The following is a 17,039-nucleotide window of genomic DNA, read 5'->3' on the forward strand; positions in this document are numbered from 1 at the left end:
GAAGTCACAGTATATATGTAGAGGAGGTGGTGCAGACTCAGACAGGACCTGTGCTAGTTGCCCCAGTCTCTGTGATCTCCCATGACCTTTGCTCACGCTGATTCACAGGGCCTTGTTTGCTTTTTATGGCAGCAGTATGTATGTGTACTACATGTGTGCCATGCTCATCTCTTGGAACAATAGTTACAGACGGTTGTGAGCTACAAGTTAACCACCGAGTCATCTCTCCAACCCCCACCTTTTTATTTTTTGGAAAAGGGTCTCACTGGCCTGGAGCTAGCCAAGTAGGCTAGGCTGGCCAGCAAGCCCAGCATCTGCCTGTCTCCATCTCCCCAACACTAGGACTCCAAGTACAAGCCACCATACCACCTATACCATGCCCAGCTTTTTCTTTTTCTTTTGTATAACATGGTTTCTGTAGATTGAACTCAGGTCTTGGTACTTATTCAGCCATCACTTCACCAACTGACCCCTAACGTGTCGTGTGTCCCCCGCCCCCCCCCCCCCCCCCCCCCGTGCTGGTGCAGTAGGGATTCTACTACTGGGGCATGACCAACATCAGAGTGGAGTTACATGAACACAGCCCAGGGCCTCCTTCCCAGGATGCCGCACACCCCTGCTTGAACTCACATCATGACTTCGGCCTCCTCAATAAAGTCCTCTTCTGACATCGCCCCTTCCTGAATGGTCTTGATGGCCACCTTGTCCTTGTTGAGCCAGTAGCCAAGATGCACCAGCCCAAACTGCCCGCTGCCAATCTCCTGCACAAAAGTTAGCTCTGAGGGGTGGATCACCCACTTCCCTGGAACAGAGAAAGAGAGGAAGAGAGTGCTTTTAGAGTGGGCAATCAATAAGGTAGAGGACTCTCAGAAACATATACAGTCCTATCTTGCCTAAGGTTATTAGAACTCAAAAATGGCTGAGACTATTATAGGCAATTACTGTAACATAGGATATATTTTTGAAGCGGTCATAATGTGGGAGGGGAGCATGGAAAGAAAAGGAAGATGAGGTAAAGTATGATAAAGAATGTAAATAAAAGGATCATTATAAGGTCCCACCTTTTTAAATTTAATTTTTTAAGCTTATTTTTTTTCTCTTGAGACAGAGTCTTGCTGAGTCTTATTATATAGCCCAGGCTTGCCAGGAACTCATCATCTAGCCCAGACTGGCCTCAAACTTGTAATCCCACTGCCTTAGTCTCCAGAGTATGCAGAGGCTTGCAGATACCCTGTCTACAATTTTACTGCCATCTTTGCAGAGGAAATTTCCTTGCATTTCTCACTTGTTCCTTGATTCAATGAGAGTTTCTCTGTGCTCACAGCACTCTGCCAGGCTTTGCTCTGCCAGGCTTTGATGAGAATGGGGCTTGAAGAGGTGGGTTCAGAGGGGACTTGTACAGAGGTACAAGCAAGTGGTTTCTAGCAGGTCTTTTTTTCTTAAAGATTTCTTTTTTTTTTTTTTAATTTATGTGTATGTGTGTATGAGTGTAAGGCACACAAATGCAGGTACCAGCAGAGACCAGAAAAGGGTACTGGATCTCCTGGAGTGGAGTTAGAAGTGGTTGTGAGCCACCAGATGTGGGTGCTAGGACATGCCCCTGGCTCCTCTGGAAGAACAGTAAGTACTAGTAACTTCCCAGCCATTTCTCCAGCCCCAGGGCAGGCTCTTGCTAAGTGTTTAATAAACAAGGACCCAGGCCTCAATTTCCCACGATAAAATAAGTGGGCTGAAAAAATAATCTCTGTGATCCTATGCAGTGGGACACGTTAGGATTCAACAATCCTGGAGTAGCTCTACTTTGAGAAGGATAACAATACATTTTGCTTTCCGATGCATGGCCTAGAACAGCCATGTGCCTATCAATCTGCGGTACAGACCCAGAAGCAAACAGTATTTGAGTATCTACTGTGCACTACTCATGCTGCTGGCTGGATAGGAAGAGTCCACATCAGTGTTTCCCCGAGTAGTTCCCTGCCCACCTGGGTCAAAACTACCAGACCACTTGTTTATAGTGCAGACCCTATGGCCACACTCTCAGGGAGTGTTTTGGTAAGCAGCTAAGTGTTTGGAAAGATTTTGATGCAAACTGAAGTTTGAAAACCACCAAATGACACAAAAGGAAGATTAGATTAGTCCCCTCTTCAAAAGCACATTTTGGACCAAGGGATGTGACCTGAAATGCCTTTAAGTTCTAGGTAGACAGTCAAGGAGGGGAGCCATTGTGGAGGACAGACATCATAGTAGAACCCGTGGCCCTGGAGGCACAGGTCCTATTAAAGGTATTAAGCAAGCATTTTTTTTTTTTCTGTTGCTGGAGACTGAACTTAGGACCTGACTCATGCTAGACAAGTGCTCTACCACTGAATTAAAGGCCCAGCTCTTAAAACCTAACATTATACTATGTAAACACTTCTAGATGCTGATAGCTCATAGCCCCTGCAGAAGACCCAAACCCATCAAGTTAAATTATAACAAACGTTCCAAAAGGTAGATAAAACACAGTGCTAAGGGTTTGTTTTCTGACATTTCCCAATAGCATTTAGGAGAGCACTCTGTATAAAGCAGGTGCTCAATAAATGCTTCATTAATGAACCTGCCTTTAAAGCCAGAGGACATTGATTTGGTCTTTGTGGATGTGTATGGACACATGCGTTTCTTACACATAGCATATGCTCATTATCCTACCATCTTTCCAAGTCATTGGAAGCCTGGAGAACAGTTAGGCTAATGGCAAATCCTCTTGGAATTTGCCCTAGACATTCAGGTATGGGCGTTTTTGCTCAAGTGCCCAACATTTGCTGCTTACCATATCTTAGGCCTGCTGTCACCGGGGCTTTCTGCCTCCAGGAGCACACTGGATACCGGAGTCGAGTGACCAAACCTAGGTTGACAGAAAAGCCAAAGGCTGTGGTTAGGGCTTTGCCATAGCAACCATCTAGGTTAAATGACCAGGAAAAGGATGATATGTAAAATAGCTACTTTCAAATTCCAAAGTTCCACCGCTGTTTTCACACAGCTCTTGAGAGGATTCTTAAGCATATGGTAGACAGAGACCTCGGCGATCTGCAGAGCAGATGTTTCTGGTGGGAGGCAAGGGAGATCCCAGGGATTTGGAACTTTTTGTTTTCGTTTTGTTTTTTGTTTGCATCTTGAGATACTATTTATGGCCAGTTTGTGCAGCATGAAGAACCAGGTGGGGACTATGTCAATTCTTCCCCAGTCTCCTGTGAGGGTCCCCTTCTGGCTTTGTCCCCTAGAACTTACCTCCTCCATTGTACTGGTGATACTTGATAAGGAGAGGGATGGAGTCAAACACATACTTCTCAGCCACATAGTACCGCTTGGGGTTGTCATTTGTTTCTTTGATGTGATAATGTTTTATACAGGGGTTCTCACTTGAAACAAATGAACACACAGTCATTACCAAGAAGTAATACTGATGCATAAAGACATCTGTTGGCATCAGCTTCTCACTGTCTTGGGATGGATGCTCTCACCAGGAGGACAAGCACACAGTATTTCAGTGTGTATCTCAGCAGGTTGGCCCTGGTGCCAGGGTTGTATTCAGAAGCACTTGGAGGCTGCATCTGGACAGAAGAGGCCAGTGCTGAGATGTGTTGGTGTAGGTAATGCTTCATCCACAGTCATAAAATGTGGGAACAGCACTGTATGTGTATGAGTGCAAACAGAAACCACACTGGGGTTCCCCACCCCAGTCCAGACTGAATGGCTGTCGTCAAGCATTGATGACAAATGCTGGTAAGGAGTGAGTGTGCATGCGTGTGCGTGTGCGTGTGCATGCGTGCATGTGCGTGTGCGTGTGCGTGTGCGTGTGCGTGTGCGTGTGCGTGTGTGTGTGTGTGTGTGTGTGTGTGTGTGTGTTTGGGAGGACCTGCTGATGGGAATGCAAACTAGTGCAGCTACTATGAAAATTAGCATGGAAGTTTCTCAAAAACTAAAGATAGAGCTACCATGTGCTCCATATACCACTCTTGGGTGCGTACCAGGACACTGAGCCAGAATAGCATAGGGATTTTTGACCACGCATTGTTTATGGCTGCACTATTTACAATAGTCAAGATACAGAGACAGCCTAGACACCTCTCAAATGAGGAACTGATAAAGAATGTGGTCCGTATATAAACTGGATTTTTATTTAGCTGTAAAAAAGAAGAAATTAGGATATTCACAAGTAAATAGATAGAATTGGAAATTATTATGTTGAACAAAATAACCCAGACTTAGCAAGACAAGCACTGAGTGCTTTCTTTCATATGTGGAATCTATAACACACACACACACACACACACACACACACACACACACACACACACACACACACAGAGTTTCTGGCACACAGGGTTCTCGGCTCTCAATATGGTAGGTAGTTTTATTAGCAGACCAAGAATTGGCATTTGTCTGTTTCCTCTTCTAAATTACAGTATTTTCTTTCACTCTGTATGTTAACTGACATGCTCACCAAATACACAAGCAAGTATTTGATGTCTTCAGAGCTCTGTCATCGGGCCTGGCCATAGCCAAGAAGAGGACCCAGTGTCCACCTAGCTCTGTCTTTTATTAAAGCTCTTCAGTTCTGTCCTTGAACTCTGGGCTTTATTTTCAAAGGGGCACTGGCAGAAGCCTCACCACTGCTAATGAGGATCTGCATGATGCAGGGGGGACCTTGATGTACCTAAGCTGTCACACAAAAGCAGCTGTCCCTGTTCCTGAGCCAAGTGAGTGTCATACCTTATGATGGCCTTGGTGAACACAGAGACCGTGTATGTCCCGGGCGTCCTGGAATCACGGACCAGGAATGCTCCTTCTTTACCCTGGATAGGGTAGAAAGTATGAAAATTTAGTGATCTCAAAAACCAGGCTCCTGCACCTGGCTCCATCTTCTTGCTCTTGGAAGGAGGAAGCACTGAGAAGCACAAAGCAGGCTTTCAGTTGTGACAGCCACCGTTTCAATGACATTTTCGGCAGTTGTTCATGCGAAGTCCTACACAGACAGGCAGACACAGGCCCTCCCCCTGACCATTCATCAGGTACCAGCCTCATCAGACATTTCCCAACCCTCCTTCTAATGCCCGCGTCTGGACACCGTTATCCCTTTTGACAACAAGGACAGCAGAGTGAGTGCCAGAGGGAGTAAACAGCTTCCCTTGGGGTCTACAGCTAGTGAGCAGTGGGGCTGGAGTTGGAACTTTGGCTCCGGAACAAATTCCATGACCTTTTCTTGCTCCATGATGCTCCGGCATCTACACCTGCTCAGGGGCACAAAACTTATCCTGAAAGCTTGCTGAGTTCCTGGGTGGAGCTTTATTTCTCAGGCCCTACCCACAATGCCGATTTCACCGAAGGGCAGGAGGAGAAAGGGTGGGTAGCTAGTGCTGGGAGAGAGGTGGGGAGAGGGGAGTACCTGACAGTTTTGCCCATCCTGATGGAATCAGCAGCAGCAAATGGGTGTGCTAGTTCATACATTCCTGGTGGGAACTGTAAAACCTGAACTGTTTTAAGAACCACATCCCCGGCTCTTCTCCTACCAGTCATAAACATCTGTGGAGCTTTGTAATCATGACTTACTTAAGTTAGACATCTTGAGGGCCACAAGTGAAGATCAGAATTAGATAGGAACCTTATATGGAACTCATGGTTTATATACACAAGGAAACTAGACTAGCCGAATCCCCTTCATCCTTCAGTCTCAAAAATGTTTCTGCATGAACATATGAACACACACACACACACACACACACACACACACACACACACAGAGAGAGAGAAAGAGAGAGAGAGAGAGAGAGAGAGAGAGAGAGAGAGAGAGAGAGAGAGAGAGAGTCCTTTCATTTATAATATTGTTTTCCAGGACCACTTAGGTAGTGATAGGTATAAAGACTTCACTCCTACTTGTGGCTGAGTGACATTCCACTGTAGGGACAGGCCACACTTGTTTCCATTCATCAGCTGATAGGCACCTTCTGGCTGCTGGGAGGAGAGGCTTTATGTCTGGATGGTTTTGCTCAACAGGTTGTTTATGGTATTATCACACATGGTAGGCAAGATAAATGTATTCAATTTTGACCAGTTGCCTGATAATGCAGCTTTGGGTTGTGGCTGGTTGGAATGTGATGGGTTAAACTTGAGACAGGAAGAAACAGACTTCAAGCAGAGGCAGATTTCATCTGGTTATGTCATTTATGCTAAAGGAAGAAACATAGACCCAAAGAGCAGAAGCTCACCAACTGTCTGAAGAGTGTACACATCTCTTTGATCTAATTAATAAGATCTGGCTGTTTGTGTTGGTGTTCCTCTTTCAAAGCAGTGACTGTTTTTCTGTAAACAAGTTGTGATGATAGCAGTCCTCAGCTGTTGTGGAGAGTAAGTATTCTATAAACACCAGGTGAAGGAGAGGGGAGGGTCCTGGTCAGGTCTGCAGAGCATGGACGGCTCCGCGTCCTTCAAACGCTCTCTTTCTCCATGGTAGGTGCTGCAGGTGGCATTTGGTGAAAGCGATATGGACTCTCATTTAAGGACAAAGCAGTTAAGAGTTCTGAGGAAAGCATGTGCCTTACCACACACTTCCTGCAGGGAGATGGGAGGTAGCCACAGCCACACACAACCACCAAAGAGTTTTGCAGGGGGTACCGACTTGTGTAATGTTGCCAGACAGGGCTTCACTTCCTCTCAACAGTCAAGATATCAGTTTGCTTTTTATTGCTTCGCTTAGAGAAATACAGAGGAGGCACCAATAGAGAAGATTATGTCAAGAGGTGAAGTATGTGTATGACCCTGGTAGGATGGGGAGAAAACAGTAACTCAGGTACTGCCTTCCACTCTCTGTCTATTGGAAGATACATCCCTGCTGTGTTGAGGCCATGCCGCGATTCAGTTTCTGAATGTGCCTCCAGTTGATCAGCCTTTAATACAAAGGAGATGGACCAGGTGGTCTTTGAAGGGCATTTTAGCTACAACAGCTTGCAGTATTGTTAATTCCAGATGTTTCTTATTAAAACTATACGTGTCAGCTTCCTCATCTGCAAAATGACCTTTGCAAGGCTGTTGAGAGACTTGAGTAACAAGCACAAAAAAGTTCCTGGGATACAATCCCAGGACATGGACTATTAGGGTTATTAGTGCCCATGATTATCACATGCTGTGGTGTAGCATCTGTCGGAAGCATGAATTACATTGTCTTCATCTGGGACAAGTGTCGGCATGTATGTCTTTCTGTCCATATGATTTGAAGGTGACTTTGTGGAAGGCAATCTTAAAACGAAGTTATGTTACTGTCAAAGATGGTCTGATGCTTTGTGGTCTTGTCATGCTGAAATATGCTTTAAGAATGTCTCTGACATATATCTTTCATTCTGTGGGAGGCTCTTCCCTCAAAACAAACCCGTTATGAAGTCAACAACGTATCTTTGATGACATCCTGTAGTCACAGATAAACCTAAGTTAGGCTCCTGTCTAAAGTGTGAGGTTCTGCCGCAGGCATGAAGCTGATTATGGAATACCTGCTCACAAGGAATGGACCCTCTCTCTCGAGGCGCTAAGGCTGAGGGGAAGTGCTGAGACTGAAGGCAGTGAGCAGACAGAGCCACTGGAGAGCTGATATTGCACCTTACTGTTCAATCAAGAGAAAAAAAATCACATCTCCCAGCTAGGCAGAGGGCTGGATTATTGAAGGAGCTGTCAGCTGAAGAATTGACAGAAGATTCTTTCTCATGTTCCTAAACTAATTTAAGACACATAATCACTTGAGTGCCCCCTGGAGAGGTTCTGATTGGATAGGCCTGGAGTTCAGGAGCTTTATTTGGCGGTGTGTTGATGTATTTTATGTTTATGTGCATGCTCTTGAATGAGTTTATATACAGGAGCCTGCAGAGGCCAGAAGAGGGAACTAGATCCCTTGTGACCTGCTATTTGGGTGCTGGGAACTGAACCTGGGTCCTCTGCAAGAACAGTAAGCATTCTTAGCCATGAAGTCATATCTTTAGGCCTGAGTTTATGTTTTCAAAGTTTCCCCAAGGATACGCATGACCAGCTAGGTTCCTAGATGTGGATGGTAACTTAAAAACACAGAGTAAGCATTTGGTGACCTCACCAATGCAGCGAGTAGACTTTGCATAACTACTTTGTGCTAGATACTGTTTGGGGTATCTAAGCACAGTAGGGACAAGGTAAAATGGGGAAATATACATAGGCCATGACCTAGAAGCTATAGTTAATAACAGGAGAAATGAACACAATGCACATCTTAAGAGTCATATACTTGTTAGACAAGACGACTCTGAGGACACCGGAGAAAGAACACTATTGAGTCTGACAGCAAACATACAAAAAACAAAAACAAAAACAAAACAACAACAACAAAAAACCCACCTTATCCCATTCTAACTTTAGAGAACCCAGACTAAAGCATGTAGGGTCCCTCTGAAGTTTGCCTTCAGACTTACTTAAGAAGGAAGAGAGTTATTTGGTAAGTGAATTTAAAATATTAGCAAGAAAGAATGTCTCGATAGCCTGAGCAAGCAACAAGAATTGCTTTCGTGTGTCATTAATGTGGGCTGTTTAAAGCTCTCCACTGACTTTACTATGGATGCAATGGAATGTAACGCCCTCGTTTAAAAAACATAATGCAGGGGCTTAGTTGTGTGCTCTTTGTAGCTAATTCTCATGACTCAAGTTTTACTGTTTACCAGCAATACAGGCTGAGGAATGAGATGAGCTGGCTACATACTGCATCCTAAGCTCAGTTCAAGAAAATATAGGAGTCGGGCAAGGTGGTACACACCTTTAAGCCCAGCATTCAGGAGGCAGAGGCAGGTGGATCTCTGTGAGTTTGAGGCCAGCCTGGTCTACAGAGTGAGTTCCAGGACAGCCAGGGCAGTTATACAGGGAAACTTGGTCTCCAAAAACAAAAACAAACAAACAAACAAACAAAGGTTCCCAAGAATTACTTTTGGAACACCTGTTTTTGCAGAGCTACCATGGACTCTTAGAATCGGTATTTGTGTTATATTTATTTATTGTTTGTGTGGGGTGGGATGTATGTATTATGGTATGCATATGGAGATCATAGGACAACCATGGGAGTCAGGTCTCTCCCTTTCCATGCAGGTTCTGGGGACTGCACTCAGGTTGTCAGTCTTGATGGCAAGATTCTATACCCACTAAGCCATCCCGCAGCCCCCTGAGAATCTGCATTTTAAACACCTGTAGCAATTCTGATATGAGGTCTGTTGGGAACCACAGGAAATGGTGAATTGCTGAGAACCAAGGAGAAACAAGCATCCCAGAAGGACTCAGCTGTTCCTCTCCCTCTGGGTCCACTTCTCAGCTCCTTTGATCTTGGCCTCCCTTCTACTTGCCTCTAACTCTTTACTGAGTCTTGGTTCCCAGTGGGGGTCCAGATGCAATGGCAGTGACTTGTGCACAGGGCCAGGAGCACACAGGGGCAGCATGCATGGGGTAACAGATCATTGGCATCCTGATAGAATCCGATGTTCAATTTGTCCTTACTGACACATGGGGGCCCAGAAGGCAGAGGAGAAATGCCTACAGTCACCGCTCAGTTGATGGCAGAACAGAGGTACCCATCCCATCCCATTATGCTTCCTTTCTTCTCATTCTTCTTTCCCTAACTCTGAGATCCCCGGGTGAGGTCAGTCCATCTGCCAGACTGCCTGGCTTCCGACAAGAAAGGAGAGAACTGTCACCTTCCTGTAAATGACAGCCCCTTCAGGCAGAACCTGATCTCAGCACGGCAGAGACAGGCAAAGCAGAGCAGCCCTGGGGCCACTCAGGGTCAAGACGCAGCAGCAGCAACTGTTAGCAGAGGCCTGCGGCCTCCCCAGCTTTCCTCTCCTGTGCCTTCTAACCCTTAGAGTCCCCAGAATATTTGTCCTCTGACTGGAAAGCCATTGCTAAACCAATGCAGGAACCTACCCCATCAGCATAACCACATGGCCGGAAAGCACACAATTTCTTTTTAGTCACTAGACAGATGAAGGAGACTCACCGTGTCCAAGAGAAGTTTTTCAGCTTTGTCTCGGCTGATGTTTTTATTGTACCACCTGAAAGCCAAAAACAAGTCCTGTGTCATAGTTTGAAAACTCCATTGCTTATTTATAAAAGATAATGCTTGAAAATCATGTGTTCGCTTTCTGCTTCTATCAGTGCTTTCAAACTCAAAAGGAAAGCCATGGTTATTTCCAGGAGAAGAAAAAAAAAATGAAGCAAGAGTTGGCACAATACCAGTAGTTGTTAAAGTGGAGTTTCAGGGCTTTCTTTATGCTATGCTCTCTGCTTTTGTAAAAGATGGGAAATTTCCATGAGTGTTGCAGGAAACATTCATCTCCCCCATTTCATGTGTCAGTGGGTGGCTGTAAGTAGGAGGGTGTTAGGTAGTCATAAAAGACGTTAATACGAATTTGCAAGTTTAGCAAATATCCTTTGAAAACAGTTGCCATATTTTCTTCTTAAGACTGGACCTCTAGACTTCGCCAAGTTTTTGTAATTGATGAATGTAATTTATTAATAGCAAAAAACCCAGGAATCTTTAAGAATGAAGTTTTTGAATGTTACTACCATGCTGAGACATATCCTGACCATCCTAATCACTTAGATAAGATAAAGTATGGTGGGGGAGGAAGGGGGGTTAAAAAGAAGAAAGACAGGAAATGACCATGCAGGCTAGTCAATGTTCACACATTTGTGTACGTGCAGGATGGTCAGTAGCTCATGTGGATATGCAGACATGTGAGTTGGTCAATAGTCTCATGTGGTGTGCAGACTGACCATGTCTCTCCTTCAGCCCCCTTCCTTGCCCATCCCTTCTCATTCTAGCCATTAACGGTAGTTTAAAGTATCCAATCAAATATATGCAACAATATATAAGATAAAAAAGAAGCCCAAAATGAAGAAAATTCTCAGTCCTCTAACATTCAGAGCTCTCTAGCACTTGGATAATAATTCCCTAGAAGCCTGAAGGACAGTATAATAAACTGCTTCCTGGTAAAGGGAGCCTACAGGGATTCATTTCTGGACCAAAAAGCCAACAACAAAAGTAGAAGGATCATCAGTTGACAATTTGTTTTGGAAATTAATAAACATGAGAGAGGCTCCAGGTGGGGAAGGAACAGTATCTATGAAACTTGTTTGAGCACATCCAAGAATAAGTGAACCAGGGGATTCCTTTGAGCTTTTAAAACACAGTATGGAGGAGCAGACTGTATACCTCTATGGGCTCCCAGAGATAAGCTGGTGGCTGGCAAGCATGCTTCATCCCATCCAAGCCCCAAGCAATGCGTATGGGTTACTAGATCTGTGCATGTAAAGTGTGAAACAAGTCTGGGTTCAGTGGACAATAGTGTCACTGTCATAGAGTGAGGTCTACTTGAGTTCAGTGCACAGGGAGGGAAGAGGAATGTCTGTAGTGTAGTGTTTTGCCCGCCTCAGTCTTGTCTGACTCTTCCTTTACCAGAGGAGGGATCAGAGCTCACATGGGGCGAGTAGCCTCTCTTCTTCAGTTTTGCTGTTCTGTGATTTCAGGTGCCACAGTCAACCCATGGTCCCACAAAATGCTAAATGGACAATTCTAGAAATTAACTGCCATAAGTTATGAGTAGCATGATGTAATCTCATGATGATCATCTAGGATATAAGTCATCTAAGTGACAACATATCTGCTTACATACACTACCTATCAGTCATTTGGTAGCTGTGTGGGTTACCAGATAGACTGCCACATATTGCTGTGTCTGTGTTAAGTGGCTCTTACTTTACTTAAGAGTGGTTATGATGGCAATTCTATCATAGTATATTGTTATCAGTTCTGTTCCATCACTGGCCAGTAGTGTTAATCTCCCAGTGTATCTAATTTAAAGTAAACCCTCCATAGGCTGTATATAGAGGGAAAAGCATAGTGTATACTGAGTTCAGAACTGCCTTCAATTTCAGGATACACTGTAGGTCATGGAACACACCCCCAGGAATAGGAGGCTACCGCAACTTGTCCAAAGTCCTGCCTCTAAAGCAAGGCAGGAGCCCCGAATCCAGTTAGGCTACTAACCCATGATTCTCTTACCACATGGCATATTTTTGAGCTGTTATGCAAAAGTCACATGAAAGTAGTAAAAATTAAGTTAAAGAATTAAAAGTCTGGCTAGCTCTTTTATGTGTAGCCATATATTAAATATCAGAATGTTTTCTTATGTTATATTATTTTCTAGGTGGGATTCCACAACCCAGGAGATACAAGCTGGCAGTGCATGGTACAAACTGGTTCATAGACCATGTGGTTTTTATAAAGAAAATGACTGAAAATTCCATTAGGTTAGAGATATACATTTTTCCTTGTCCCCAGGGTTCCATCAATTCCCTACTGTTGTTTATTTGGTTGAGGCTTTGAATTTGCTTCTTGAATCATAAACAAAGGGATTTTGGTTAAATGCCAAAACAAATACAGCCAAGTAGTCATTTGAAATAACTAATTTTTTCCTTCAAAGGCATTGGCTATAAAGCAATTATTTCAGCTAAGCATCTCTCATCTATTTCATCTCAGCACAAACATTCTTGGAAAGGATGAATCATCTCTCAGCCCAGGGAAGGACTATTCACACACATTTGATCAACGTGCTGAGAGACACGTTTAAGAAAACCATAGTACTTGGTTACCAGCATTTATTCAGATTGCAAAAACCATTACCTTGGTCACACTGAACTAGCAAGAATCCTAATGGGCTAGTGGAAGTTCTGGTTATCTTATACTCTTCTAAGGAGTTTCATATTTAGTGAGTACTAATTGATTGTTTTATTTTTTATTGGGGTGTTTATTTCATCTTCAGGTTACAGGCCATGATCAAGGGAAGCCAAGGCAGGACCTCTAGAGAAGAGCTTGAAGCAGGAACGATAGAGGAACACTGCTTACTAGCTTATTCCCAGGCTCACAGTTAATTATCTTCTTTTTTTCTTCTCCTTTCTTTTTTGTTATATTTGAGATTATAATTTAATTAAAACATTCCTCTCTTCCCTTTCCTTCGTCCAAACCCTTCCACATACCCCTCCCTGATCTCTTTCAAATTCAAAGTCTCTTCTTCACTAACTGTTATTGCACTGCATCCTAAACATAACCTGTTCCATCTGTATAATGCTACCTGTATGTGTGCTTTCAGGGTTGACCCTTTGGCACTGGACAACCAATTGGTGTGTCCTTTCTTTGGTTGCCTGTAGTTCTTTGTATAGGGTTAAGAGGAGAAAGCTGTCCCCTGACTTCCACACGTCCTTCACAGCACATGCAAGCACACGCACACACACACACACACACACACACACACACACACACACACACACACACACTAATAACAAAATTTTGAAAATTTCCAACTTATAGAAAAGTTATAAAACAGTATAAAGGAACTCCCATTGACCCTTTTCCTAGATGAACCAGTGGCTGAAAGTGTATGTATTTACTATTCTCTCTAGATGATTTAGGCATATGGATGGGTATATTTAATTATTTTATTTATTTATTATTGTGTATGTAGGATATGTGTGTGTAGTACACATTTGCCATGGTGTGTGTGTGTGTGTGTGTGTGTGTGTGTGTGTGTGTGTAGGTCAGAGGACATCTTTGTGGAGCTACTTCTGTCCTCTCACCTTTATGCACATTTGGGAATCAAACTCAGTCTTCAGTGCATAGCCCACACTTTATACATTAAGTGTCTCATCAGCCCTGGTACATTTTTCCTGTACTTCTTGAGAGTAGACTTTTAATGCTAAGTACTCAGTGAGCTGTTTGCCATCGTATCAATATCAATTTAATAATGAATTTTAATATCCATATATATTGTCTAATTTCAGACTTTATCAAAATTGTATTACTTTTCCCAATAACTGTGTTGGGAACAAAACATTTTTATGGTTATAAGTCCAATCCAGGATTACTTGTGCATTTAGTTACTATATTCCTTAGTTTCCTTTAACAGGGACCAATTTTTTAGTTTTTTGTGGTTTTTATCATATTTAATTGTTTTTGAAGATTAAAGGCCATTTATTTTATAGAATATTCCTTAATTTGGACTTGCTACTGTATCCTCATGTTTAAATTCATACTGTGTATGTTTTGGAGCAGGGACAACGGGCAATATTTTGGAGCCATATTGAGATGAATGTCTACCAGTTATTTCTATTTTGTAGCTACAACTGATTTAGGAAGGGATAACTTTGAGCCTATAAAAAAACCTTTGTTACATTTATTACATTTCACTCCTTGGTTGTGACATTCATTGATTTTGCCAGAACTAATACTTTGAGATACAAATGGTGGTTTTCAAGCTTTGTTAGCCTTCCACAAAGAACTTTGTCTTATTTATTTATTTACTTACAATCAATCAATTTATTATGAATTATTATTTTATTCAATGAATTACAGTCCATTGCTATCCCTACTTATTTTTATACTCAAATTGTCCCAGTCTAGTCAATAAGAGCTTTAAAAAACTCACTTCTGTGCCTGCTTGACATGATTCAATCACTGAAATAATGTTTCAAAAAATATTAGTTCTTTACTTTCTAGTGCAACAAGACATCCCAAGTCCATCTTATTCTTTCCCTGCCTCAATCCTGGAGTCTTTGTGCTCCACTGCTTCCAGAAGCCACAATTCTCGTTAGTGGGGAAGCCATTCAGAAACAAGATCTAAGTGGGAGGTGTAGATCTTCCAGCCTCCAAGCTAGGAAGTACACATGCGTGGTGGGTACTTTGTACACTATATCAAAGAAACATTGAACATTTCCACTAAAATTGATAGTAATGGCTTATCGATAAACACTTAGCATAGCCTAGGGAGATACTTACTCCCCGAATATTGTCCTGATATTGGCAATATTGTGTTTAATGATGTTTTAAGTCAGTTGATATTTTATCCTATATTCATAAGGATTTTCTTTCTCAAGTGACCTATACTTGGGATTCGCAGTAAAAGATTTCTCTTCTACAGAATTTTTTTCAAGGCCTGAGAACCATTCCTTAATAAAGGGGGAAGGCAGTGTACTGACCACACTCCTTTTTCTCCTATTTGGGCTAAATTCTTACTGTTTTAGTCATCAGAGAAAGGAGAAAATAAAGCAGACTTTTTAAAAAAGGAACAGTTTAGAACTTTTATAGCCAACCAACAGCTTGACCTAGGGAGAAAACTTTAGTACCATAGTTCTAAAATACTAATTGAAGCAGGGTGTGCTGGCACCGCCTTTAACCTCAGCACTTAGGAAGCAGTGGCAGGCCAATCTCTGAGCTTTAGGCCAGCCTGGTCTCTAGTGTATTTCAGATCAACAAGGGCTATACAATAAGACCTGCCTCAAAAAAAAAAAAAAAAAAAAAAAAAAAGAACAAATAAATAAGTTAGTGATTCAAGAAAGTAAAAGTATCTTACTCATAGGTTTCAAGGTTATTTGGAGATTTTTCCACGAGGTAACTGCTTGGTGCATATCCCTCATGCCTGTAAAATGAAAAACAAGTGTTTAGATTTGCAGAGAACTGGTTTTTACATCTTGATTTAACAAATTTAATCCACTAAAGTCATGTAAGAATTCAAAGTCTCATGTTATTTGGTATTTATGATAAGACATTTACAAATTTTGGAATAGAACAGCTGATAAAATTAACAAAGGTGTGCTCAGCTGAGAGCAACACACTCCACCACAAAATATGGACTCTAATAAAGAACAAACGGGTATTTACTTCAAAGGCTCTGCTTGCTGCTCTCATTATAAACTTTCCTCTACTGGAAAAATACCTTTCAATCTTTATTTTCTATAATTAATTTTTGTGATAATCAGTATTTTTTCACTTTATGCCATCATTTTCCAGTAAGGGAATTGAAGTAGTTAAGGTACAAGAACCCAACTTTCCAAGCACAGGTCCTTAAAGATCATTCCCAGCTAATGTTGTACACTTTAAAATTTAAAAACTCCCTAGTTGAGCATCTTCAGATAAAGAACCATGAGAAAAGCTGAACAGATGGCCCAAGCTTGTGATCTTAGTACTCAGGAGGCTGAAGCAGGAGGATAGCTGTGAATCTGAGGTCAGCCTGGGTTACACAATGAGTTCCAGGCCAGCCTGAGGTACAGCGTGAGACCCTGTATAAGGCCAAAAAAAAGGTCAAGGTCAAGCTGTATTCCAAGGTGAAATGTAACATTTGAACTGGAATTAATAATAGAGAAATGAAAGAAATGATAAAAAGTTTATAAACATTATCAATGCTATTTACATTGTGTATAGCTTTGTAGATCTTGAAATCACTTTGTATTCAGCCCTTAGCACAAGAAAGCAGCAGGTAAACAGCCCATTCAACTCTCTTGGCTTCCAGTTCTTACCAATGAAATGAGAGATTTAAACTTGATTATATCTAAAATACCTCCAGATTCTGCCTATGTACAAAAAGATGAAGAAAAATACAGCCTTCCTCACCCTTTCAAAGCTTAATACTAGCCAGTGTTGGCTTTTCTATATCCTGTGGGGGTGTACAAATTTGGTAAAATTTTAGGAGACATTATCTGTTAAAATTAAAACACCATATACTCTGACTTAACATAACTCAACATTTCCATAGTTAGAACTGAGATATATGTGCATCCCAAAGCTTGTCATGCTACATAAATATTGCCAGGTCTTCACTAAAGCTTTATTCAAAACAATACAGATGGGGCTGCAGAAATGGCTTAGTGGTTAAGAGCACTTGTTGCTCTTGCAGAGGACCTAGGTTTGACCCCTATAAGCAACAACATGGTGGTTCACAACCATCTCTGACTCCAGTTTGAGGGGATCCAATGCCCTCTTCTGTCCTCCATGGGTATCAATCAGGCACATGGTACACACATATACATCCAGGAAGAACACTCACATATATTAAAAAGGGGTGAGTTTGTATGAATTGATATGAAAAGATTGCTAAGAGATTATCATACAAAGATAAAGGCAGAGAATGGATCATTTGAGCAAAATACACAAAATGCACTTGTTATGACCAACTCTT

The 17,039-nt window shown here is 42.2% G+C and overlaps 1 protein-coding gene across 2 annotated transcripts in view; it reads right to left on the reverse strand.

Moving 5' to 3' along the window:
* Positions 1 to 17,039, reverse strand: part of Itk (IL2 inducible T cell kinase) — a 64,771-nt gene that overhangs the window by 13,118 nt on the left and 34,614 nt on the right. For both annotated transcript variants that reach the window (XM_006997382.4, XM_042283880.2), the window contains exons 7-12: positions 15,438 to 15,503; positions 10,028 to 10,082; positions 4,753 to 4,835; positions 3,268 to 3,398; positions 2,810 to 2,884; positions 631 to 802 (exon numbers count right to left, since the gene is read on the reverse strand). In XM_006997382.4, coding sequence (XP_006997444.1) covers positions 631 to 802; positions 2,810 to 2,884; positions 3,268 to 3,398; positions 4,753 to 4,835; positions 10,028 to 10,082; positions 15,438 to 15,503 — 582 coding nt within the window. The remainder of the gene's footprint in view (positions 1 to 630; positions 803 to 2,809; positions 2,885 to 3,267; positions 3,399 to 4,752; positions 4,836 to 10,027; positions 10,083 to 15,437; positions 15,504 to 17,039) is intronic.

This window comes from Peromyscus maniculatus, chromosome 8 (assembly GCF_049852395.1).
Source record: "Peromyscus maniculatus bairdii isolate BWxNUB_F1_BW_parent chromosome 8, HU_Pman_BW_mat_3.1, whole genome shotgun sequence".
Lineage (NCBI taxonomy): Eukaryota > Metazoa > Chordata > Mammalia > Rodentia > Cricetidae > Peromyscus > Peromyscus maniculatus.